This window comes from Pelecanus crispus, chromosome 2, assembly GCF_030463565.1.
Source record: "Pelecanus crispus isolate bPelCri1 chromosome 2, bPelCri1.pri, whole genome shotgun sequence".
Taxonomy (NCBI): domain Eukaryota; kingdom Metazoa; phylum Chordata; class Aves; order Pelecaniformes; family Pelecanidae; genus Pelecanus; species Pelecanus crispus.
Window position 1 is genome coordinate 147,235,953 of NC_134644.1, and position 26,354 is coordinate 147,262,306.

At 41.8% G+C, this 26,354-nt stretch overlaps 1 protein-coding gene across 1 annotated transcript; it reads right to left on the reverse strand.

Moving 5' to 3' along the window:
* PIP4P2 (phosphatidylinositol-4,5-bisphosphate 4-phosphatase 2) lies at positions 1-25,810 on the reverse strand. The gene is made up of 7 exons (XM_075706080.1): positions 25,705-25,810; positions 19,494-19,642; positions 17,954-18,060; positions 16,036-16,159; positions 9,383-9,435; positions 920-1,010; positions 1-146 (listed from the first exon to the last, which is right to left on the reverse strand). Exons 1-7 carry the CDS (start codon positions 25,808-25,810, stop codon positions 3-5), a joined length of 774 nt encoding a protein of 257 aa, XP_075562195.1. The 3' UTR covers positions 1-2.
* Positions 25,811-26,354: the final 544 nt, after the last annotated feature.

The window sequence follows — 26,354 nt, forward strand, 5'->3', positions numbered from 1 at the left end:
CTCTACGCAAAACTGTGCTCTGGATAACTGACTTTAATGGCTCCCCAGTAACAGGCTCGAATGAGGCAGATTAAACCTAAGAGATAAGCAATAGCCCAAGAAACATATGTTGCGTGAAATTGCCTGGCGAAGTCTTGTGTACCAACCTAAAAAGAGAAAACAAAAAAGTGTCAAACATACAGCACTATCTGCTCTTCAGGGAAGAGCAAATTATATTAAGGAGAAGCATATCGGCACCTTTTTTACTCTGATAAGGAGGTGTAATGAAAATCACACATATGAATTCAACTGCAGGTATTTCCTCAGATGTATTTTTCTGGGACTGCCGGGTAGAAAGTTGGCTCTAGTAACCAGTACCAGATACTTCAGAGCCAAGCAAGCCAGAGAGTTTTCTGAGTAACAGAGTAACAACACAAGCCTTTTAATTTGTGAATAACTTATTATCTGGTTTTAGTCTTTATAGCTTGTACAAATTCTAAAGGCATATACATGTTACTAACTTTTGGAATCCCATTCCCCTGCACTGCAGTGGAACTTACATTCCTGACTATACAGCAGTATGTATTTCTGGAAACCTGGAAGTTTTGAGAGCCCTAGCAAGAGCAAGATGTTCCAGTATTTCTACAGTGAAGTAAAACCATTTTTCATAAAACTGAAGGTTTTAGAGAGATGAAGAGTCAAATTTAACATCAGGAAGAAGAGACTCTCAAAGTACCGTAATTTTTTTTTTAAGGAACATTTCATTTTTCTGGCTAACTCAGATGATTAAGTCCATGGTTTTAATAGAGATGACAAAAACCACAAAAACTTAGGACATTACTCAAATGCTGGGGAAAGAAGAGATGGTCAACCAAGGGGGCTCCTTTGTACACGCACACCCCTGCACACAGTTGTAAGTGTATCATTGTATATCACTCACAGTTAATCCAACTCCAATGAAGATGCATATCATTCCAATTGTAATATATGCACAGCAGCGTCTCCGTGGCAGTGCACTTCCAACAGAAGAACTGTTAGAAAATAAATAGTATTTTAAATTAAAAAAACCAACCCTACATAAACAGTAACTGTTCAGTCTAAATGGGGGGAGGGGAAGAGAATGGCAATACACATACACCATCTTAAGCTTGTAAAGGTGTAGGCGAAGTCTACAATTATACCAAGCATTAAAAGACAGAGTCCACGTGTTTGTTTATTGGTGAAGATTACCTAGTATCTAAAAATCTAGATGCTTATAACAAAGAGAGTGGTGCCACACCTACAGTTTGAGTGTGTCTACCTCCTGTATCCACAGTGCACCCAGATAAGTATCTTGAGTGGCTTCTGGATTGCAAAACCCAAGTTTGCTTTGCAGCTTCAACGTAGGTGATAAGACACCCTTTAGACTTTTAATACATGAATACATGGCTTTAATACATTCACTGCATCTAAGTAACTGGAAATCGGTTCTGCCACCCCTAAATGTCATTAACAATAACAACCTGCCCTATCTATTTCCTGGAATAGTTCACTCAATACTGTTGAGTGGCTAAACTCTACCCCATTTCTTGAACATAAAAAACCCAAACCGTTTTGGTCACAAACATGAAAAAATTTTCGTGTTCAACATTTCCAAAGACTGAAATTCTTTAGACGCGTTTAAATCAGTTTTAGTAACATCAAAAATATGACAAGTTCTTTTTACTTTCCAATTTTCTTTTGGAGCTCTATCAGAAGTTACATGAGCTGCACAAATCACTGCTGACAACCAAGGTAAATAAATCCCCTGGAAGTTCTGTCACTCATCATCTTGACTGTGAACTCCACAACAGACAGTTTTGTCTCTACCTGCTGTGTTGAGCTACCTATTACAGTGCTTCAGTCAAATGGAATATAAAATGCAAATAAAACATTACGTTCTTCACTACAGGTTAGAAAAATTATTCCAGAAGCTCAGCTTTGTTGAGACACACATTTGCAATCACAGACAGCTATACTAATGAGGAAAATAGGAACATGAATTAATTCCATTGAAACACAGAGAACACATAGGTCAGTTGAGACGACTAAAAAGGCAGAGGTGCTTTCATAAAACAGGTACCACCTATTGTAGAGGTAGTTTTGAAGCATCCTGAAGCATGCTATCATTAACTAAGTACTTCCTGGGAGACCAACATGCCTTTGGAAATACAGAGTTGCTCGTACTCTGTGTTCAAAGATGCAAGGAAAAGTAATTTTCATCTCATGGTAGTTCAACATACTCAAGGTAAACATGTAACAGAAGAAAGCATTGCTGAACTATTAAGTAGTACATCTGTCATATGACTGACCAAACTTCTGGCTCCAGTTAATTAACCATGTAGTAAGGCCTCATATGCTTAGCATGTGACTAGAATTTTTTAAGCATTCATCTTAGAACGCCTTCAAATAGATTGGTTTAAGCAGCTTTACTTCAATATTACTTCTTTACAAGGAATTTCTAAAACGTACCAAGAAAAAAACAACCCCAAAACACAGTCCTCAAGCTAACATGCACACTCTGAGCTTCATCTTGCAAGGCAAGGGCTGGATACAGTGACCACTCATAAGCCACCTGTTATACACTTTCAGAAGAGGAAAAGTCCCACAACCGTTCTGCTCATTAATTTCCCAGGGGAAATTACTTCTTATCAAAAGCCTCACCATACATATTTGGGATGGGACTGGGGGGGTGGGGTGTGATTAGGGTGGGAGAATTCCCAATTGGGGAAATAATGGTGTCTTACCACCTTCTCACACACCCCCACACACACTCCCCAAAAGCCACCCTAAATACTTCTATAGCCATTCTAGAAGAGGGGTATGTTGCCTGATTCCAAGTTACACAAGGGGAAAAAAATAAACCAGAAGTTTTATAAAAGGGGACAGGGAAAAAATGCCTCCAAAAGCTGAACCGATGAGCACTGAGCTTGCCAAACTGACCTTAAGTTCCCTCCTTTGCAAGATTTCCCGGCTATGTACTCAGAAAGTTAATTCCATTACAGAGCTGGATACCTTAAGATAAGCCAGTAGAAATGTCACATTCAATACACCCAAAACACACATGATATTTACTGCACTGTATATTTCACACAAAGTTCATTTTGGGAAAGAGACCTTCACTTTCAGAGCTGTCTGACTTATCATCTTGGTTTTGTAATCATAATATTGCAGGTGCCGTGTGTATTTTCCATCCATGTTTCTCTCAAGCTCTGTCCCCTCCTATCCAGTAAGAAAGGCTGGAGGAGAAACCATCACCTCAAATACTGCAAAAAGGAAATGTAAAGAATGTCTTAATTTAAACTGCCTTTTTCTTTCTACAGAAAGCAGAGTTGAAACAAATAAATGTAAGTTTCTACAGTCACATAACAGACCAGGGAATGTTTAGCAATCCCAATAAAGCATAATTTATTTAGAATAGAATAGGCTATTTCAGTTGGAAGCGACCTACAAAGATCATCTAGCCTGACAAAAAGTTAAAGCCTGTTGTTAAGGGCATTGTTCAAATGCCTCTTAAACACTGACAAGCTTGGGGCATTGATCACCTCTCTAGGAAGCCTGTTCCAGTGTTTGACCACCCCCTCAGTAAAGAAATGCTTCTTAATGTCCAGTCTAAACCTCCCCTATTTTTCATCTCCCAGCAGTGATAGTAGCCACTGGGCCACTCTAAATAGTGACCCCAAATTGCACATTAAAAACCCAAATTAACTTTGAATAAGGAAAGCTGAAACCCTACCCCAAAACCTACCAACTGCAGCAACTTTGACAGGGACATTCAGAAATATTAAAACTAGGTCAAAAGAACATTTTTAGGTTGCAGAACCAGCTGCTTCCATTGTGGGACTAATGAGGGTGAACTCACTACAAAGTTATCCAGAAGGCAGCGGTTCTTTCTTTCTGAGCTGCTGCTAAGGAAGCAAAGGCACCTGCCAGACCTTTGGGCAACAGCAGCAGATATAAAAGTCACCAAAACCCATTTAGCATCAGGTAGTAATTAGAAGAGGGGAAAACCACCACAAGGGACAGAGGCTATTAAAGGAGTAGCACAGGAAATCTTAAAGGCCCAGCAGCAGGCTGTCCCCATGTGCCAAAAGATGAACGGGCAAGGAAGAAGGCCAGCCTGGCTGAACAGGGAGCTTTGGCTGGAACTCAGGAAAAAAAGGAGAGTTTCTGACCTTTGGAAGAAGGGGCAGACCACTCAGGAGGACTACAAGGATGTTGTGAGGTTATGCAGGGAGAAAATTAGAAGGGTCAAAGCCCAGATAGAACTTAATCTGGCTACTGCTGAAAAAGACAATAAAAAATGTTTCTATAAATACATTAACAACAAAAAAGGAGGGCTAAGGAGAATCTCCATCCTTTATTGGATGCAGGAGGAAACATAGTGACAAAGGATGCAGGAGGAGGCTGAGGTACTTAATGCCTTCTTTGCCTCAAATAGTCAGACCAGTTGATCTTGGGATACCCAGCCCCCTGAGCTGGAAGACAGGTACAGGGAGCAGAATGAAGCCCCCATAATCCAAAGGGAAATGGTTAGCAATCTGCTACACCACTTAGACACACACAAGTCCATGGGGCCAGATGGGATCCACCCAAATGTACTGACAGAGCTGGCGGAGGTGCTCACCAAGCCACTTTCAATCCTTTATTAGCAGTCCTGGCTAATCGTGGAGGTCCCAGTTGACTGGAGGTTAGCAAATGGGACTCCCATCGACAAAAAGGGCCAGAAGGAGGATCCAGGGAACTACAGGCCTGTCAGCCTGACCTCGGTGCTGGGGAAGGTTATGGAGCAGATCATCTTGAGTGCCATCACGCAGCACATATGGGACAACCAGGTGATCAGACCGAGTCAGCATGGGTTTATGAAAGGCAGGTCCTGCTTGACTAACCTCATCTCCTTCTATGACAAGGTGACCCGCTTAGTGGTTGAGGGAAAGGCTGTGGATGTTGTCTGCCTAGACTTTAGTAAAGCTTTTGACACCATCTCCCACAGCATTCTCCCGGAGAAACTGGTTGCTCATGGCTTGGATGGGCGTAGTCTTCACTGGGTAAAAAACCTGGCTGGATGGCCGAGCCCTAAGAGTTGTAGTGAATGCAGTTAAATCCAGTTGGTGGCAGGTCACAAGTGGTGTTCGCCAGGGTTCAGTATCGGGGCCAGTTCTGTTTCATATCTTTATCAATGATCTGAATGACGGGATCGAGTACACCCTCAGTAAGTTTGCAGATGACACCAAGTTGGGTGGGAGTGTTGATCTGCTGGAGGGTAGGATGGCCCTGCAGAGGGACCTGGACAGGCTGGACCAATGGACTGAGGCCAACTGTATGAGGTTCAACAAGGCCAAATGCTGGGTCCTGCCTGCACTTCAGTCACAATAACCCCATGCAACGCTACAGGCTTGGGGAAGAGTGGCTGGAAAGCTGCCTGGCTGAAAAGGACCTGGGGGTGCTGGCTGACAGCCAGCTGAACATGAGCCAGCAGTGTGCCCAGGTGGCCAAGAAGGCCAACAGCATCCTGGCTTGTATCAGGAATAGTGTGGCCAGCAGGAGCAGGGAGGTGATTGTTCCCCTGTACTCGGCGCTGGTGAGGCCGCACCTCAGATGCTGTGTCCAGTTTTGGGCCCCTCAATACAAAAAAAAACCACTGAGGTGCTGGAGCATGTTCAGAGAAGGGCAACGAAGCTGGTGAAGGGTCTGGAGCACAGGTCTTATGAGGAGCGGCTGAGGGAACTGGGGTTGTTTAGCCTGGAGAAGAGGAGGCCAAGGGGAGACCTCACTCTACAATTACCTGAAAGGAGGCTGTAGCAAGATGAGCATTGGTCTCTTCTCCCAAGTAACAAGTGATAGGACGAGAGGAAATGGCCTCAAGTTGCATCAGGGGAGGTTTAGATTGGACATAAGGAAAAATTTCTTCACCAAAAGGGTTGTCAAGCATTGGAACAGGCTGCCCAGGGAAGTGGTAGAGTCCCCATCCTTGGAGGCATTAAAAGAGATGTAGATGTGGTGCTTAGGGACATGGTTTAGTGGTGGACTTGGCAGTGTTAACAGTTGGACATGATAATCTTAAAGGTCCTTTCCAACCTAAATGATTCTACGATTGCAGGATCTCTTGGGCTCTCAGACATGCTTTTGGAAAAATTTTTAAGAGGAAGATCAAAATGCCAGTATTTTGAAGGTGAATAGCACTGCTGAAGCTAGACTCCATAGTAGTGACGAGGTTCCAACATCTTTCTCTTTCCTAAAGGTCCTGCAAACTTTATGGGGCAAAAAGTGTTATCAATTCATTAGGGTTGATCATTTTGTCAGACCATAAAAAGAAACATAAGTAGGTTCTAAAGGAAAAAAAAAAACCAAACCACCACACACAGAGGATTCAGCATTCTGAAATAAGAACTTGTACCATTCAATGCTCTTTCTAGTAACTGAATTCATGATCTTGAAGTTTCTAGATTATTTAACATACAGCTTGGGTAAAAGAGCATCAGACAAAAAAGAGTTCCTGCTTCTTCTCCATCATTAAATGAGACAAATATCAGAACCCTTCCTTAAACCTCTCTGTTTTGGGAAACAGGCTGATAAACATCTGGTATTTTGTGTTTTGAAACACAAAAGAACACTAAAACAGTTTCTCACCCATTCCCAGGTGTCAACCTCTACACTACAAAATAAAACTTTACTGCAACAATTTCCTTATTATCTACATTTGTTGTCCCAATGCAGTAGACAACATAAAACTAAGGGCCTATGTCAGGCACAACCACTATGCATCAGTAGGGCTTCTGCAAACACCTGACCTATACTGGCATGACCAGGTTTGTAGTCCATTTCCAAAGAGATTTGGTCATTTACCAAATAAGTGATTTTATTCTCTACATCACAACTAATTTCCCAGGTTATTTTTCAAAAAAATTACATGGGGGGGAGGGGAAGACACACACATGGGACAATGACACAAACAAAAAAAAAAAAAGCATCTCACAAAACAATACAATTGCAACCACAGTGGTAGCAGGTAGATGGGATTAAAAACAAACAAGAAACCCAAGATCCCGTTTCTCCCAACATCCAAATATGAAAGGTTCCTTTGTTTATGTACTCTGAGGCACACGCGCTTTATTTTCACTGAACATTGTTTCATTATTGACCTTTTCATGTAATAACTCCTAACTTCCCCTGCAGTTTTACAAGGCACTCTTAATATTAAGATCTAGTCTCCATCAACCAAATAGGTGGTCACAAACAAGCTATTTGCAGAGATTCACTGCACTTATAAAAACGTTTGAAACAAAATCATGAAAATTATTTGAGAATTAAAAGTCTCAGCAGATGTCTTCTTGAAAAACCTACTGTTGCAGTGACTCAAGGTGCCTTTTGCCTCAGTCTACACTATCCTTTTTTCAGTGACAGTCATCAGCTGAGTGAACAGAAGGAATGAATAGTTTTGCCTCTGACTAGTCATCTACTAATGAAAGAAGTTTTGCATTAATAAGCTGAAACAGAATCCCACATTCCCTTCCGACTACTTGGTTACAGGTATGACAACCTCTGACAAAGGGCTGATAGAAAGCAGCAGGTCACTGCAGTTATTTATTCCATCATCATGACTCAAAGCTCTGTCTCATCTATGCTGTGTCCTAAATCCATGCATTACAAATGTTTATGCTGTCAGAACTGCAGAACACCTGACCATCGCATCTCAAAATGTGGGAAGACACCAAGCAACTCATTCGAAGCTAAATTACAGTATTCCGTAGTTTGCATCCTCATCCCAAGGAAAGAAATGCCTGTTTGTTAAAGTTCGTTTTGTGTTCTGCAACTCAGTTGCCACACTAGCTGTAATTTTCACAATTGCACTGCAGAGATGCTCCGGTTTTATTACATACAGATAGCATGCTTTGCACTTTAAAGACAAAAATACTATGAAATCCTTAGACTCCAGCTAGATATTAAAATACAAGCAACATAAGTCACCAGAAGACAGACCAAAAGATCACATGGTATGACTTTTGCACTGCTGCTTGCAGTGGTTTTTTTTGTTATTGTTGGGGCTGGGTTTTTTTTGTTTGGTTTTTGTTGGGGGTTTTTTAAGGTTTAAAAAGCAAATAATTTTGTACCTAAGGAGAGTCAAGGAAAAGCTGAGGTCCACTATCAAGGGTGACATAATAAAGTATAAAACATAATTTTGTTAGTTTAAAAAAATCCAACCAAACAAACCACAAAACACCAACCCCTCCCCCAGGATTGAAAAGACTGAATGCAATTACAGTCAGGAAAAAAACCCTGCAAAGCAACATCTCATCAAGACCATGAGTTTATTTGAGCCAAGCAAACTAGAACATACCACTACTCCACACCCGACTGGTTACACTCCTGAGGTTAAACATACCACTAGACTGACTTCTCTATCAAATACTCCAGTACAATATTTCAATCACTGTTGAAGCCCAGGCCATGCCAACATCTACAGTACATTTATCCTAAGCCTTCTGCTTTCTAAGGGACTTGCTAGTTTTCCTACAACATGCCACACAGCTGTGGTTCTCCATTCCCAGTGGAAAACACATTTGCTCCTTTAACTGGAAGTCACACTTCCCTATCAAAGGAAGACAATTATTTAAATAAATCAGCAGGACAAGAAAGTCTCTGAAGTAATATTTTTAAATCTTATTTCACACCCTGTGGTTGAGATTCCATACAAATTTAAAGTACGTTTGTAGTGTAGCTTTTAACAACACTTCAAACCAAGTATTCCCGACCTCAGATAAGAAAGGCCAAACAAATACTCAAAAAAAAAAGCTGCAAACAAAGACCAAAACATAAAAAACTCTTAGGGCTCTTGTATTCTAATTTTTCTCCTTCTTATTGAATAGCAAATGAGCAGACAAGTTAATCTACAGTAATTCATAAACATTAAACAAGCTAATGCATTAAGATGCTTAACAAGTTAGTTGTTGAGTTTATGAAATCAGTAAAACCTCTTTCAAATTAAGACAAGATTATTTCCTTTCCTCCTTTTACAATAAGGCAATTCAAGTTCTACATTTAAACACGACATCTGATTAACCGCATGAAGTGGTAAAATTTCAAGGACACAAGTTGTTCATTTTAGCAACCCATTCCTGTCTATTGTTAGCAGCTTATTTTTGCCTCTAGCAACTCAATCAGAGCATTTTAATAAATGCAGGTTGGATTTGTCAAATTTACTGATTTGTGCACAAAGAGTGGGGAATCCATGTGCACATAACATGCTCTTCAGCCTTGAAATTCAGATGAGCACGGCAAAATAATCAGCACAGCAGACACATTTTACTCCAAAGACTTTTATGGAAGAAACACTGGCAACTTATTTAACGGTTAATTTACGTAACCTTGCTTTCAGAGAACTTACATTTTTTTGCAGTGTGGGCATTTTGCTAGTGTGTTAAACCTCAGTTCCATCCACTGTAAAAAGAAAACATAAAAAGGTTGAAAAACTGGCCTGAGAAAATGTTTGTTGTACTTCATGCTAAATGTCACTGTGAAAACATTTTGCTTCTCAGGCTTTCTTTGACTTGTTTTTTGCTTTCTTCCGTAAATGGGATGCCCTTTTGTCAGTAGCAGCACAGGATTGGGATTTCCATGTGAACATTTCCCATGACTTGCCTTAGTATTACAAGATTTGCTTGACGTAATGTGGTTTCATCCACAGGCACAGTATGGCCAAAGTGATAGTATTAATACAGTTTTTTCTCTTACTTCCACGACTATGAATATATTGAATCAAAATAAATGTGTTTTCTTTGGCACAATTACAGATAGATGCATTTTCCCATCTTTCCCCAACCCTTGCATCATTTGTGAAAACTACGTTAAGTGTGCACAGAAAGATTAGCTAAAGAGTATTTTAGAAAGTAGGTGTCTTATATCAATAAAATAGAGAACACTATTGTCTACTTACATGACATTTTAAAAAGGTGACATATTGTGGTGGGTTGACCCTGGCTGGATGCCAGGTGCCCACCAAAGCCACTCTATCACTCCCCTCCTCAACTGGACAGGGGAGAGAAAATATAACAAAAGGCTCATGGGTTGAGATAAGGGCAGGAACAGATCATTCACCAATTACCATCACAGGCAAAACAGGTTTGACTTGGGGTAATCAGTTTAATTTATTACCAGTCAAATTAGAGTAGGATAATGAGAAATAAAACCCAAATCTAACACACCTTCCCCCGACCCCTCCCTTCTTCCCAGGCTTAACTTTACTCCCAAATTCTCTACCTCCTACCCCCAGCGCTGCTCCAGCGTGGGCTCCCCTCTCCACAGGTCCTGCCAGGAGCCTGCTCCAGCACAGGCTTCCCATGGGGTCACAGCCTCCTTTGGGCATCTCCCTGCTCTGGCGTGGGGTCCTCCCCGGGCTGCAGGTGGATATCTGCTCCACCGTGGGCCTCCATGGGCTGCAGGGGCACAGCTGCCTCACCATGGTCTGCACCATGGGCTGCAGGGGAATCTCTGCTCCGGCGCCTGGAGCACCTCCTGCCCTCCTTCACTGACCTTGGTGTCTGCAGGGCTGTTTCTTCCACATATTCTCACTCCTCTCTCCTGGCCCCAATTGCTGCTGCACAGCAACTTTCCCCTTCTTAAATATGTTATCACAGAGGTGCTAAACACCATCACTGATGGGCTCGGCCTCGGCCAGCAGCAGGTCCATCCTGGAGCCAGCTGGCATTGGCTCTATTGGCCACAGGGGAGACTTCTAGCAGCTTCTCCCAGAAGCCACCCCTGTAGCCCCCGCTGCTACCAAAACCTTGCCACGCAAACCTGATACATATATAAAATTGTACATGGTATGGTCATAACCTTCCATGCATAGACTAAAACCTATCTGGGAAACAGCCTTAGTAGTAATGTCTCAAATACCTCAACCAGAGGATACACAGTCACATACTTATTTAAAATCAGTAGTTTTTGTTAAATTTCATTCTGTGATAATACACATACCAAACAAGTATTTTAAACATGTTTGCCTTGAACAAGGGGTTATGTTTATTGTTCTTTGCTCTGGAAGCTGTTATATTGTAACTGCAGCTCTCTTCTGCTGCCTTTCTCAAATAGAGGTAGTTAGCACCGTTTCCTGGTTAAATATAATTCTCCTCTCCCCTCCCCTCTTAATTTATGCAAAAGTCACACTGCAAGTTACTAGAGGGGAGGAAAGAAGCTACAGCACGTACCACCAATGCCTCCATTCAGATCCTCCTTATCTCTGTGAGAAATCAGAAGCTGGTTTACTGAAGTGAATAGTGTTGTTATAACTGCTACAAACACAAATCAAAATCAGAGCCCATCCTTGTACGGAACACAGGACCTACCTACAGCACAGCACCACTTAAGCACTGAGAAGAAATTTATGATTTTATGTGCAAAGAAAGAGGATGTGGCTTGTAATGCCTTGCCACTATGAGCAGATTTTGCTGTGAGCAAGATTCTGATCCACAGTATTTAGATTGCATTTTCCTGCCTCCTGAAGGTCTCCCCCAGTTTTATTTACTTCTAATGGGGCTAATTCTCCACTAAGAAGAAATCCATCATTTTTTTCCTGGTTCTGAAGTATCCAATTACTATACCAGTTACACAGTTGTTCTTTAAAATTTACTTGTTTACAAAGACTGGGCCAAACTGATTTAGCATGGTTGTATTTTATCCCTTAATAAAATGAAAGCTGCTGTTAATACTCCCAACCTGAGCAATGCGTTTTAGGAGCATTAATTCTACTTCCACATTCCTGCCAGAGGAGCAAGTTAGCTATTTGCCTGCAGCCCTGTCAAAACCTACTCAGCTGTGCTTAGTTCTACACAGAAAAAGTGGGATAAGGTGCGGTTGTCGGTACCAAGGATGGAGACAGGCCTCTCCAGAGCTGTTCTTTCAGCTTTTTAAACTGCAATTCCAGAAAAAGAAGCAAATCTAAATCCAGGACTTACATTTTATATATCTGTAATTCAACTTCACTTCTTTACACTAGTTTTATTCCAGGGTAGGCAACTCCATTTCCAGAGTTACTCATTAAGGACCTTTCTAGGGTTTTATTTATTTTAAGATTTCTGATTATTAGCCATAATTATTAATGGATACAAACTCAAATGCACTTGGGCTCCAAATATTGATGGAAAAGACAGAGGCATTGATAATCTGTTTTCATTAAGAGTTACCTGGAAGTAAGAGAAGCACTAACTGTTATAATGCCTTCTGCACATATTGGAAATATTTGCAGAAAAAAACCAAAATGTGACAAGACATTCAAACTACAAGAATTCAGATCACATTAGCACAGTAGAGAAAGGTTATTTTCATGCACATTCTAATTCTTGGGAGTTTTGGTGGCTTTAACAAGTAGTTTAAATCAGGCTTAAAGCTGGTACTTTTACTCATATTCCAGAGTGTTTTAAAGTACCTAATCTTGTTTCACGTTGTTAAGAAAACTTGAGGTTACAGTTACGTGAAATTTAGCTCCCTGCTGATAACACAAACTGTATTATTCCCACTGAAACAACACAATAAACGATAGCACAAATCCCTGGTTAGATGTACTGAAACACAGATGAGGATTTCAGGGAGCTCTTAAATGTTTCAACTGTGGACAAAACCAGACAACCATCAAGGGATTTACTAGAAGAATATGTCAAACTTTCTTCCTTCTGAGCCTAATATAGTTCTCAATGCATTCAATACAAGACAGAGGGGAAAAAAAAAAAAAAAAGACAGACATATATACACACACACATCCCTACACACAGCTGCTTCTGCCAAAAGAAGCTTCCCCTCCCCTCTCCCCAGGTCCTTTGTGAAAGCAAAATACTTCCGCAGATTAAAATAATTTAATAGAAAACCCTTTAAATTCTTTAGAAAACTAAGAAATGTTTTAGAAGAAATACTTTTCATATTTGATTAGTTTAAAAAAAAAAAAAATTGACAGCACAACTGACAAACCACAGTGCTTAGCCTACAGCCTGTAGCATACATCGCTTGCTCCTGGCTTCTTGGCCTTGAGGGTCTCTCTGACAGCAGGAAGGTAGCAGGGGGGTGGCAGGGGGGGACAGGGACACCCCTCCCCTGCCCTTTACCATTTCCAAGGGCAACTCAGCCTCCGACAGCCACAAATCATCACAGACAGAGGCCCCTGGGAGACGGATTGCAGGGAATGACTTACTGCTGGCAGAAACAGTAACTCAGCCACAGCCCAAGTCCAGAAGCTCTCAAAAAAGCCCAAGCCAGATCAGACTGGGATTCAGCAGGACAGTTAAACTCTCGTCCTGCCCTCCTTTTCTATTCTATCACTTTTTCCACTTGTCTGAATTCCAAATCTGCCAGAAACAGTGGAAACCTTAACACAGAAATTACTCTTACCAGGTTACCCAAGGAAAAAAAAAAAAAAAAATCTGATGAACAAGATGTGAATAACTAGTGGTAGTTCAGCTACAGTATCACTTCAGTACTAAGTCATTCTCCCAGCTGTGACAGAGAAACTTTAAGGTACTCCATAGCATGGAGCACGCTTTTAATAATTTATAAAACACACCCCCCACATGTAGAGGTAGGGAAAGCACAGCCCATACTTATGCTTTCATATGGCAAAAAAACCCCAAATTCTTGGAAAGGTAGTGAATAAGTTGATACTCTTAAAAGAACACAGAACAAGCAACTGACAACTTGACTTTTCTACCCCAGGGATTCTAGCTTTGCTTGTCTATTTTATTTATTTTTTAAACTGCCAAGTAAAGTAAAGGAGATACCTTACTGAGTCACTGAGAGGTGCATCTAGCATTACGTATTTGCTTTACAATGTGAAGAGACGAAAGGGCAGAAATACCCTCACAGAAGCTGAGTTTTCAGACTGACTAAAGCACTTCTAATTTTTGCTTCTCTGCTCACTCTCAAACCCAAGCAATTTTCTGATTTTTCTTAAGTAAAAAAATTTATTTGCAGAATCTGAAACTTAGTAACAGAAAAAGGTATAAGCAAAAGAGTGGTGGGAAGGCTGTATAAAGTGAGAAAAAAGGGCTTGTTTCTTGATAACTCAGCATAAAAGAATACAAGCTTCAAATTCCTAATGATTTTGAGGGTTTCTTTTCAATGTACTACGAAGTGGTAAATTGGTCTTATTGGCAAATAGGACTACGAAGTTCAAAATGCAGCTCCCTAAAGCAACCATCAGATCTAAAGTCACATGCACAAATTCCAAATTAGAAAACTTAGCCTTTTAAGGCATAATCTAGTAGTTATAAGCAAAACCAGCCCTTATGGGTTTGGTTTTTTATTTCCCTCCTTATGTTTGTTCACCTCAAGAAGTTCATAGTGTAAACTACAGAATTCATTTGGGCTGCACTTATAGAAAGTAAATAGGGGATAAAGATAAATAAAACTCCCATGCTTATGAAAGTCCCCAAAGATAGGCCAGTAATTTAGCAATGAGAGTTTTACTTCATAATACTGACTCTCCCTAATTAAAAAAATTAAATCACATAGTAGAAATGGTCTTTTGTGTTAAGAGGCAACATTAAAATTTAATACTATAACTCTTCTACAGCACTGCTTTTGCCTGTGCAGTTTTAAAGCTGTGCTAAAAAATACAATTGCATAACAAAATTAAATTATGACTCTGTATCAAACTACAGTGTTCATGTAGGTACTTAACAGTTTGCAACATGCTACTATATTTAAAATAAAAAAAGCTAAAAGGCAACCTTTTATTAAAGATTCCTGGTTTACAATATGTACTTAAGACTGCCTTTTTCTTCCCTAGATCCAGCAGTTTTCTGTTAGTAACATTATTCTGTATCACATACAATGTTCTTACTAGTTAAGGTCACATATAGACTTGCATTAAAAAAAAAAAGCAAACAGGAAACCAATTCCAGCAATCTCCAGTTACAGACTACTCTTCTTCAGCAAGGGTTATAACAGGAATATATATATTTTTAATATATAGGCAGAATTAGTAGATAGAATATTTCTCAAGCATCTATCTAATGGTTTCTCAGATACTACATTAACTTGTAAATTCATAATCAAATCCCTAGTTCCTGTTTAACAAGAAAAAAAAGTGTAAAAGCCATCTCCTACTCCCTGCATTCATCACCTACTACAGTAGTTAAGCCATTATTGTGCACCTCACTGATCCATAAACCTGAAGTAAAGATTTGAAGGAACAAGTCTATTCCATTATAGAGCCCACCACAAGCAAACCCTTCTCTCACTGCTGATACAAGCCAACATGGAGTGCCATCCCCTAAGCTTCCTTTTTTTCTTTCACAAAATGCACTTGAGTATTCTCTGGCCTTTACGTATCTTACAGTCCTTTGTTTCAGGAACGTAACACCACTCTGGTGACTATGGGGCTCCTTCAGCTGTACCACTTATTCTAGCCATTTCCCATAACTCACAAACCTGATAAACATTCTAGCCCTGCTAGAAGCTAAAGCTAACTTACTTGTGTATTGCAGAGACTCTTCCTAAATCAAAATTCAAGTATGGCAGCCCCTTATTCATGTAAAAGACTACAAAAATGATTTAACAGCAAGAGTATTTTTTGCATCCTTCCACTACAAAACCAGGAGAAACTTTCAGCCTCACATACAAACCAAAATCTCCAGTTCTATAACAACTGACAAATATGCTAATGGCAAGCACTATAACGAACAACTTTCAGGGGTCCATACAGCAATGGCAGAACCTATACAATCTTAATCACCACAGAACACAACCATCATTGCAAGTCTAAACAGAACCTAAACACATAACTTTTCCAGCATCATCTACTCTTGCATCTCTAAGCAGTAAGACTGACTTCGGGCTTTATCTATGCACAGAAAGACTGTTAAAAGTTTTCTTAAAATGCATGTAAAGGTAACCAAATACAGATTATACCATAGCAATACGAGCACAGAAGAAGCTTCAGTTCCTCAATGATGCCACAGAGTGAGGCAATATGCTCTTGAAAGTGCTTACAACAAATAGCTTGAGTGATAGCACGGTGAGGTGAGAAGGAGAATCTGATGCTTTACTTACAAGGAACGTATTTCCACAGTGCCCACATACCACTCTAGTTCCGTCTGGTTGAACTGGCAAGGCAGGCTGAGCTGGCTGCTCTTCTGGGATCAGCATTACTGGACCAAGAGTAATGATGCGTCTACTGTGTTAAGAACATTAGATGTACATGTAATTAAGCTAGCAGAAGAGAAGGATGATGCATTTATGCAATTAGCTCAGTTACTACTGAATATTTTACACTTTTAAACTATAATCTACTTTTTAAACAGATGATGCACCCAGTTTTGGTCTCTCTCCAAAGTGTTTTCCTTTTCAGTTTTGAAAACATGCTCTTTCACTATAAGATCAGCCATGCAAGCCAGAACCCTGTAGAGATCAAAGACTTGCCATCATATGGCAGAAACACTCCTCAGGAAAATGAAATCTTAATACCCAGGCTGAGCAAGCCCATGAATTGGAATGTACATACCCATGTGAAACATGTAGAAAGAGTAAGGACTCTTCCATAACCTAGTTCTCCTTCCCAAGTCAGATACTCCTCCCTCCCCCACTACTGACAACCATGTCAATATAAGCAGCATATCTGCATTTGTACAGTAAAAATTCCATTCAAATTGAGTGAACTAAAAAAGAAAGCCACCCCAGGTGACTGAATGCAATCAATTTACTTAAAAGCAAATATTTACAAACTGTTTTTTAATGTTTAATATGTTTCCAGTTTAATTGTACAATTCATCTGTCCAAAATGACAGTAGCCAAATGAACCAACTCAAAGCAGAATGAGGATCAGACTTTCTAGCGTGGAAAAAGTGAAGGAAAAAATAAAAGCATTAACTTGCACTGCATCTCTCTCCATATACAACCAAAATTGTATTCTGCATGACTTCCCTTCAATCTGGAGCCTTCCAGTTAAGGCATACTCCCAACTCTCTCCTTCAAAGTACTCCAATTTTGCTCATCTTCTAGTAAAACAAATACATAGGCTATCTTAAGGAAACTGCTGAGACATATGCTTTTGAGACTATTTTATTAAAATTAGGGAGTTTCTAATTCAGCTTGGTTACCAACCATATGATTTATTACCACTGAAGTATCCTGTGAACATTTTTTCATTCTGAGAAAATAATTGGAATGTTTTGAAGTTTTCCCCAACACTGCATTAGTAACATAAATAAATGAAATCCCCCCCAGCTCTCAAACTATGTTTCAAAACCAGAACAGCCAACAGACTGGTGACTATGGCACTTGGTGTGGTAGAGCTTCCATTCAAGTATCTGCAGACCTAGCCTTCATCTCAGTTTCCACTGTTAGAACTGCACCACTTACAATCAAATTATTCCTACCTCAGTAGGATCTTTAACACCTGAAGATGAACAGTAAGAACACTCACTATGGCAATTGTGCTTGTTTCTGTTATAATAAATGTGAAAATTAAAGTTGAGAGCTGAGAGGAGACTGAAGACTCAGCGTACCAAAGAAGGGAGGACAGGACTGAAGCCAACCTACTGCTCCCTCTCCCATTTCATTCGGAAGTCCCCACTCTGAACCAGGCAAAGTGAGCAACCTGTGTGTTTACAGTAATTAAGTTTGCAAGAAAGTATGAATGTTAAGTCCCAGAAACAAGAAGTGATTTTCTTCTCCATTGTATTACTTGTTCCTTATGAAGTAGCTAAAATGGGAAACACACATTTGAGACTACCACTAAACACAAAAAAGAAAATTTGTTCTTCTTTAAAGTTAATTTTAAAAAAACCCCAAACCCCAAACAAAACTGACATTACCACAACCTGTCTCTGCAGTAATTCAGTAATGCTCTGTAAGTGTCCATGTACAGAGGCCCAGGCTTGAACTTCTTTTAATTTTAAATACCTAAAACAAAGAGCACCGTTGCTTTAAAGAAAGCTATCTCAAGGGACTTACAGTTTTTTATTCTTACCAGTTTGGTCTTGGACAGCCTATTTTCCGAGACGTATCCTTACAGATAAGGAGACAATTACATTGACATCTAACATACTTCTTCCCTGAAGGAGGGTTTTTGATTGGCTAAAGAAACAAACAAAAAAAAACACCACACCAAAGAACACACATCAGAATTCACAGCAATTCACTGTTTTTCCTCATAACAGTATGACAAAGCAGAACCCCTTCAGTGACAAGTTCTTGCTAACAGAGAAATACAGTTCCTCTTACAGAGGAAACTTGAGAGTCAAGACAAAATTGGAAGATTTCTATCTCTGCACAGAGAAAGAAGTACAAATTTCCTCACTAGAACACAAAGAGATTCTGCAAGCTAATGGAAAAAACATATTTTCGCAATGAAGAACTCAAGACTTCAGTTTAATTTTTTTTTTTAAATGTGAGCTTAAGTAGTGGTATTTTTTTTTAAAAAACAGTCAAAACATCAAGAAAACCTCCTTGCCTGGTACAATGGCTTTACTCAACAGTGAAAGGACCTCAATGTGGCTCTCAGTCACTAAAAGAATATGTAGACATCGCCAAACTACAATCTTATTTTAAACTGTAATCTTATTTTAAACTGTACTGAAATTGTCTTTCTCCAGCCTGGGAGTCAAGTTTCTGGGTCCCTTTCACACAGCAAATCACAAGTCTCAAAAGTTGCAAGATACTTTGTTTGGCCTGAAACATTATATATTGGCAGGGAAAGTGAGTATTAATGGCAGGTTCTCTACTCTCCAAGTGGCGGGGGGGGGGGGGGGGGCAGGGGAGAAAAAAATGTTTTCCTACAGATTTAAGGCTACCTATTTTCTGGACATAATTTAAAGTTTTTTCATAAAAGAAATCCAATCCAGTGTTTTTCATGCAAATGCCCCCACAGTAGCTGTGTAGTGCTGCAGTATCAGACCCCAAAACTAGAAGTGGCAGGAAGGGAAAAAAATAGAAGCAGCCAGCCAAAAGCTGAAGACTTGAATTAAGAAAAGGGGAGGAGGAGCATAAAGGTCTGCGGTCACTATAACAGAACCTACAATTTCTGCATTTCAAAATTGTTGTGTTGCAGTTTGTTAGCAAGCTAACAAATTGGTCAAATAGTATTGCAGGAGGAAAGCGCACATCCAGGGAGAGGTGTAGGTTAGTTACTTTGTTTCTTCCATTCTTAAAACAATTCAATTGCTCATTTCTCTTCATCCCACCATAAACAGTTTCACCCTCCTTTCCAGAAGAGTAATTACTTAAAACAACATCTTTGCTTTTTGTCCTCTGCCTCAGAAGGAAACATCCTGCGCAGGCTCATCAACAGCATGAAGATTTATTCTAGCTGCTTATGGCCATCCTTCTGCCAGCAACCCTTGAACTTGCACGCTAGCTACCCTAGCAGCCAGCTGTGCTGACAGCTGCTTTGCGGGGATGGCAGGAAGGGACTCACTCTTTGTAGGTGAGGACACGAATTCTACCAAGGACATATTTCAACCTCCCCCCACTTCCCTCCACAAAAAGAAAATGCTAAAAATCCATTTTACCGTAGCTTCATTGCAAACTGTGCACTTAACAACATGTTGATGTAGCTTGCCATCCAAATTGATTAGCGACTGGCACACGCGGCAGTTTATTACAGGAACACCGCTGGCATCTGGACTTGCGATGGCAGTATATGGAGGAGGAAGCTCTGCTGCAAGAGATCAGGAAATCTCAGTTGAAAAACCAAACAGGGGATCCTAAAACACTGTCAAGCAAACATAGTCTCTGACAGTCAGCCTCAAAAAAGAAAAAATTAAAAACAATTAAAAAAAAAAATCTAAGTTCACAATTAGTATAAACATAAGAAAAATTGTAAGTTTGCCTTCCCCTTCCTCACAACTTCTGTGTATCCAAACATCAACTTTAGTTGTACATAAAGCATACGAGCAACACAAACACACAATAAATCACCCCAGAAAAGTGGATCAGACAAAAGGCTCACCTATGCAACTTTATTTTCAAACCAACTTTTTACAGTCTTTAGAAAAGGGGTGGAGGGGAACTCCAAACAACCCCCAAACCCACCACAGCAACCAGAGACTAGCTTCTGAAGAAAAAAAAACAGAAGATAAAACAAAACACAGGTAGACAGAAGAGCCATAACCAGCCTTTACAAACATCTGGAGAGACTGAAACATACACAAGTGTTTATCAATACAGAAAAGTCCTGTTAAAGAAACAGGTCTTGGATGGGAAGTGGCATGAAGTGCTTCTTTTTTGAGTGCAACAACAGCAAATTTACACTATCTTGAAGAAAAAAAGATGAACTGAACCCTCAGAGCTTCTGCTTTTAAGGGTTCCAGATATTTTTATTGTCCAAGAGCCAAAGCATGGATGCACGAGGAGGTCTTTAGTCACTTAGGACAGGTTAACATAAGGGAGAATATAGTGGCCTCAGGTCTGTGTGGAAGAGCAGATTTCAGCTTCACCAGTCCTGAGCCCATGAAAAACTGGGGAGGAAACACTCAAGATCCTTCTCGGTTTAAGAATCCATGGAATGAAAACAATTCAACGCAGAAAACTCTCACAAGCTTATTACCACAATTTTTTGGCATGTAATAGCACCAGCTTTTATTTCATCACGAAGCTCAGGGCTCTTCAGGTAAGCAAATAAGTAATGGGCATATTTAGTAGTTCATAGTTAATGTTTTTTTATACTAGTAGTTTGAAATACTCTGCAGCCTTGACCTTCCATAAATTATTTCATAATTACATCCAAGCAGCCAATAAAATCTTCAGAGAAGCAATGTGAGATCAGCCTACTTTCAGTTTACAAACAGCACTGAACAGAGCAGTTATCTGCTGGGATGTGGCAAGGGAAAGCACGGGCTGCCGTCAAAGCTGACAAGCCCAGGTATTAAATGTAAGCTTATAAGAAAGCACTCATCACTCCTTCACTATTTTAAAGTGAATGTTGTAAGCTGGAGGGATATAAGTGATCCTGCCTGCCCTTCGGATCCAAAAATCCTCACAAACCTTCGAAACAGCATTGCTCTTCAGTGCTCTCTCTGTCTTTGCTACTTGGCCTACAAATGATCCAGAGCTGATTTTAACTCAGAGGCAGCAGAAGGAAGGTGGACACCTTGAGGGTCTCGGATCGCATCCAACATACTTGAATTATTTCAGACAAGAAATAAAATTAACTTATACGCAGTGATGCAATTCTGAAGCAATCATACAAACTGATGCTCTGTTACCTGAGCAAGTAAACTTCACACCTTCAGCTTTGATAGCCTGGTTGCAGAAATCAAAATCCTTAAGAAATGTCAGGTAACTTAGAACATTCCAATTTTTTTCTGTTTCTGAGGAATTACAGTAGCAGCCAGTTGAAAATGAAGAATAACAATATTTTGCAGTACCGTGATACCCTGTTTTCAGTACAAGACTGCCACATGCAAGAGAGGAGATATTACAAGATATTAACAAACAAAACCACACACAAGACAAAACCACAACCCCCACACACTTTGGCAACTGGAAACAGTCTCAAGCCTCCTAAATCACTGCAGAAACCAGGTCTGAGATTTGGATGATGGGAACAGCAGTGTCTTAGCTGCGAGTGGCAAAGTCAAGGCTGCTGCAAGGGGTTTTGGGCATCAGCAGGCTACTTAACTGCTCTGCAGCAAGCAGCTGATGCACTTTCTGGCTAGGAGAATAGGTAGCCATAAAACAAAAGGCTAGCACACTGAATGTCCAGCACACTGAATGTCCAGCACACTGAATGTCCAGACACTCTGTCAAGGCACCCCTAAGGTTCAATCCCAGCTTTGAGGTTGCTTTTCTGAAAAGCAACAGTCATGTTACAGAACTTCTTTGCTTTGTCCTCTCCATTTAAAGTGTGACTTCTCAACTCTTATCAGCTGCGCACAGGGCAGCTGTACTAAGGAAAGGCAAACAGCATCTCAAAGGGTACTAGGAAGTAAAAAGGCACACATGTGCACCCCAGCCTTTCAGCTTTCCACAATCCTGGAATACTTCAAGAACTGGCAACTACACCTGTCTATACATTTATAATATTCTATACCCTACTTGTAAATGACAACTCTTAGGATTTTGAAAGTTGGTTAAATGAGGTGTGTGAGCACCTACAGACACTGCCAGCCACTTGTCCAGCCTCATCCTGGAGCTGCTCGGCTTCCAGGTAAGCAGCCTTTCCATTCCTGTCCTGCTGGCTCAGCAAATTTCAGATAGCAAGCAAATAATGGCTGCTTTTCAGAGTGGTGCTGCAGCAAATAACATTCGCTATGGAGCAGAAAGACAGAGGTATCTTGGCACTGCAACCTTCATGCTTAAAGAAAAAGTACATTTGGAAGAGCTCCAAAAAACAAACCAGCAAAAGCCACCAAATTTAAAGAAAAGGATATTTGGGGCAGGTGGGTGTGTGAAAAGGAAAATAAAGGCATTGTCTCAGAGTTTCCTGCTTATTATCACTTAATAAAAAGACTGGCAGCTTTCAAAGCACATTAACATATGTACTTTGGTATGATTTTTTTGTTTTGTTTGGCTTTTTTTTTTTTTGGGTGGTGTGGTGGGGGTTTTTTGCTTGTTTGTTTTGGGGGGTTTTTTGGGTTTGGGTTTTTGGTTTGTTTTTTGGGGGTTTGGTTGGGTTTTGTTTTTGTTTTTTTTTTTTTTTTTACAGCTTGAATTTCAGGCTAACTATAACATCTAAAACCAGTTCATAAAGGTCCATCATGTTGGATGTGACTGGATGGTAGGCAAGTTTAACATACACACCAAAGGTTTCAGGACACATTTAATGATATACTGAATTTCCTGCTGCTGACATACCAGTTTACAGCTATATTATCAGTTTTTCTTTAAAAAAAAAAAAAATCCAACAGTAATTAGTTCAGCAAGATTAGCAGTGCCCTACCATGTAGTACATCTGACTCTAACCTACAATTCCCTCCTCGCCTCCACAGGATAGAGATGCAGTGGAAGGTATCACATATTCAACCTCAGAAATTCCTTGTGGTGCTTGTGTGCTTTCCTCCCTTGGTATTGGAAGGGCAGAAGCCACAGGGAACCACCTGCAGCTTACCTGGGTCAAACAGAAATGAGTTTGGTTTGGGGTTTGTTTTTTTTTAAAAAGAAAGATTCTTTATCATGTCCTGGGAGGAGGTGGTGAGTGAGGGAAGAGTTAGTGATCTGTGTCAGAGACAGGTAGTTAAGCACTGAGAAAGCCTGAAAAAAAAAAAACCTAAAAAAAAAAAGGGGGGGGGGGGGGGGGGAAGCATTGAATAACCACCCTACTACAAGGAGCAGAGCTGATGGTCCCACCCTTTGTCTATGTAAAAAGTTTCTTTAACACTGCGCCCTATCTCCACATTGAAAAGATTTTTTCTTGCTTGCTTCCATCATTAGGAACACCCAGTCATTACCAGGATTCAACCACCCACCAGCTTACACTGAAAAGGGTCAACTGGCTCTCAGCTGCAGCCTAACAAGGGAAGGGGAGACTACTTTCAAACCATGGCCTCTCTAATTTAAAGCTCAGGATGGCATATAGATAGTAGTCACAGTAGATAATTACAAGTACAGGGATAAATCTATTAATGTACATTCAGGTGGTAGTTTGGAGTGTGAAGGGCTTCTTCCTTCCTCTACCTCTCCAGCTCCACACCAGTCAGGGGATGTTAAGCAACGAAGCTCTGCAGAAAGGGGTTTGGAAGCAAACCTCATCTCCCCTTGAGAATGCTTCTTCCCTCTATGTCTAGACTTGCACTAGGGAGAGAGAGAAAGACTGCCCGTTAGCTAAAAAGGTGGTTTAGCTTGCATAGATCCTTTCACTAAGGATAACTGACAGAGCAAGGAAACTCTAGCTACCCGGTCCACGTGGCAGCTCTACAAAATTTGGTTCTGCAGATAATCTTTTTATAAGTTTTGTAGAGCAGTTTTGAAGTGCTATCTAGTATGTTTGCTCATGGAGCGATCAAACAAGAGATCCTCAATTTGTGAAGAGACATTTGACATTTAAGAAGGCTCTATGGTTCCTTCTGGCTTTTGGGAACTAGCCACTTAAGTGCCAACCCACCACAAATGCCGAACTAGTTAACAGGAGTTACAGATACGGACTGAAGGCACAGCAGGGCACAGCTACCCACTGAAATGATCATTTGGGGTCCAGTTTGTTTCTAGGTCATGAGTTTTACCCTGGGTTCAAGCAAGAGTCACTGATCTGATGCATTTTCATTACTTTTTAAATCTTAAACCTTCTAAAAAACAGATTGAAATGTACGCCAAAGTAATCGTTACAGGATAAGGACTACTGAAAATAAAAACATCAAATACCAGAATTTAAACTAAGGATTTCTGGACTGTTTAAACTACAAAATTTAAACGATTATGCCAACCCTACACAATTTGATTGGGGGAAAAAAAAACCCAAACGCTCTGCTGTTTTTCATGTCATTATTAGTTTGTGCAATTCAAATGAAAGTGAATAGTCAACACCAGCTACAGCACTAACTGAAATACATTTTCATATCAAGGTAAAGTGCTAGCTTTCCACGGGTTTAAATATTATTCAAAACAGATAGATGATCACTCACAGCACTCTAGTTACATACATATGTAATAGAACTATACAATTACATAAAAATCCTTAAGAAAGGGCCAACACACTGGAGCCAGTGAGATCACGACTGTAATCTTACATTTTAAAGGCTACTGCTAGCAAAGCTATGCTCTTATATAGTCTCGATTCCTTCAGCTTTGTCCCCCACTCACTTTCTGCTCTAAAATGTTTAATTGGAACAAAAATCTATTAATATGTTTTGTAAACCTCCTGATCTATATTTTCTAAGTAAATTGTTTTCGCCTACTTACTAAATATTCAGCATTGATCAACAAGATGATTTTCCTAAGTCTATTAGAAAAAGTTAATGCCATATCGTTAAGCCACAACTCCAGATGTGTAACCACAGTATCTGACTTGCTTTAAAAATAAAGCCAAAACCAGCTATGGCCTTGAAATGTGTTTGCAAGGACATCCTAGTGGTTTTGGACTTCAACTACCACACTGCACAGAGCCTCCTGCTTACTTAAATCTGACTGCCAGAAGAGGAGCCGATCAGCTGGCATCTCTGGGTTAAGGCGCTCCGATGGTTACCGGAGACGAAACAGAGATCTGCGCACTTTATTTCGCCTCTGCGTTGCACCTCTACCCCACAGCTCACCGTACCGGGTCCGGCTGTTCGTAGCTACGGATCTTTTACTTAATCCTGCTCCTAATTAATGGGGCAACTAAAGTCCAACAATCACCTTGCAAGCTCCGACATGCGAGCGAGTTATAATAAGCAGACTGGTTCGGGCTTGTTCTGCCACCGCAAACAATTATTTCAATTTTTTTTAATTTTTTTTTTTTTTTTTTTTGCTTTTGCAGAGTTCACGCCGGAGCGCCGAGCACGGCCTACCCGGCCCCGAGCAGCGTTACCTGTTGTTCCCCAGCTCGTCCCCCACCGCCGGGGGAAGGCAGGCCCCCCCCCCCCCCCCCCGCCGCCGGCGGCTCCGGGCCCGGCCCCGCCACCCCCGCCGCGGCGGGGGTAACTTCGCCCGCCGACAAAGGCGGCGGCCCCCCCGCCCCGAAGGCCGCGCCGAGCCCCTCGGGGCCTGCCCGCCCCTCCCTGCCGCCAGCCGCCCCCTGGCCGGCACAGCTCCGCGGGCGGCGGCTCGGCGGCGCCGGGCGAGCGGGGAGGGCGGCGGCCGCCTTACCTCGGGGGCTGCTGTCCGGCAAATAGGGCGGCGCGGTCGGGGTGACATTGCCGGAGCCCGGCGCGGAGAGCAGGGGGGAGCGCTCGTCCACCCCCTCGGCGGCCATGGCTGCGGCGCGCAGGGCCCTGCCCGCTGCCGGGCTCTCGGCGCGGGGCGGGGAGGCGGCCGGGCCGGCAGCACCGGGAAGGGAAAGGAGCGCAGAGGAAGGGGCAGGGAATGAATGGGAGCGGGGAGGAGGGGCGGCGGGGCGGGGGCTGAGCTAGCCGGGCCTGCCTCCCTCCGCGCCCCCGTCACGGGCTAATGAGCGGGGCAGGCCGGGGGGGCCGGGCTTCCTCCGGCGGAGCGGGCGGGGGAGCGCCGCTGCGGCGGGCCGGGGCTGGCCGGGCCGCGCCGGGGCCTCCCGGGCGGGGGAGCCTCCCTGCGGCGGCCCTGCGGCCTGCCGGCATCCGCAGCGCCGCCGGAGGAGGGCCCGGGCGGGGGGGAGGCGCGGCCCGGCCCGGCCCGGCCCTCGCTGCCCCCCGGAGCCGTGCGGCTCCCCCCTGCCCGCCCTGCCCGGCGAGCCCCCACGGGGGAAGACCCTCAGCCCGTGGGTGATGGCCGTAGCGCGGAGCGGGGAGTCGAGGGTGGGTTCAGCAGGAAGGGTGTCTGGA

Coding starts and splice junctions, on each gene's coding strand:
- PIP4P2 (XM_075706080.1), bottom strand. CDS start 25,810: ATGGCCGCCGAGGGGGTGGACGAGCGCTCCCCCCTGCTCTCCGCGCCG. Junction 18,061..19,493: donor CAGTTTGCAATGAAGCTACG/GTAAAATGGATT, acceptor TTGTTTCTTTAG/CCAATCAAAAACCCTCCTTC. Junction 1,011..9,382: donor TGCCCACACTGCAAAAAAAT/GTAAGTTCTCTG, acceptor ATTTTCTAACAG/TTCTTCTGTTGGAAGTGCAC.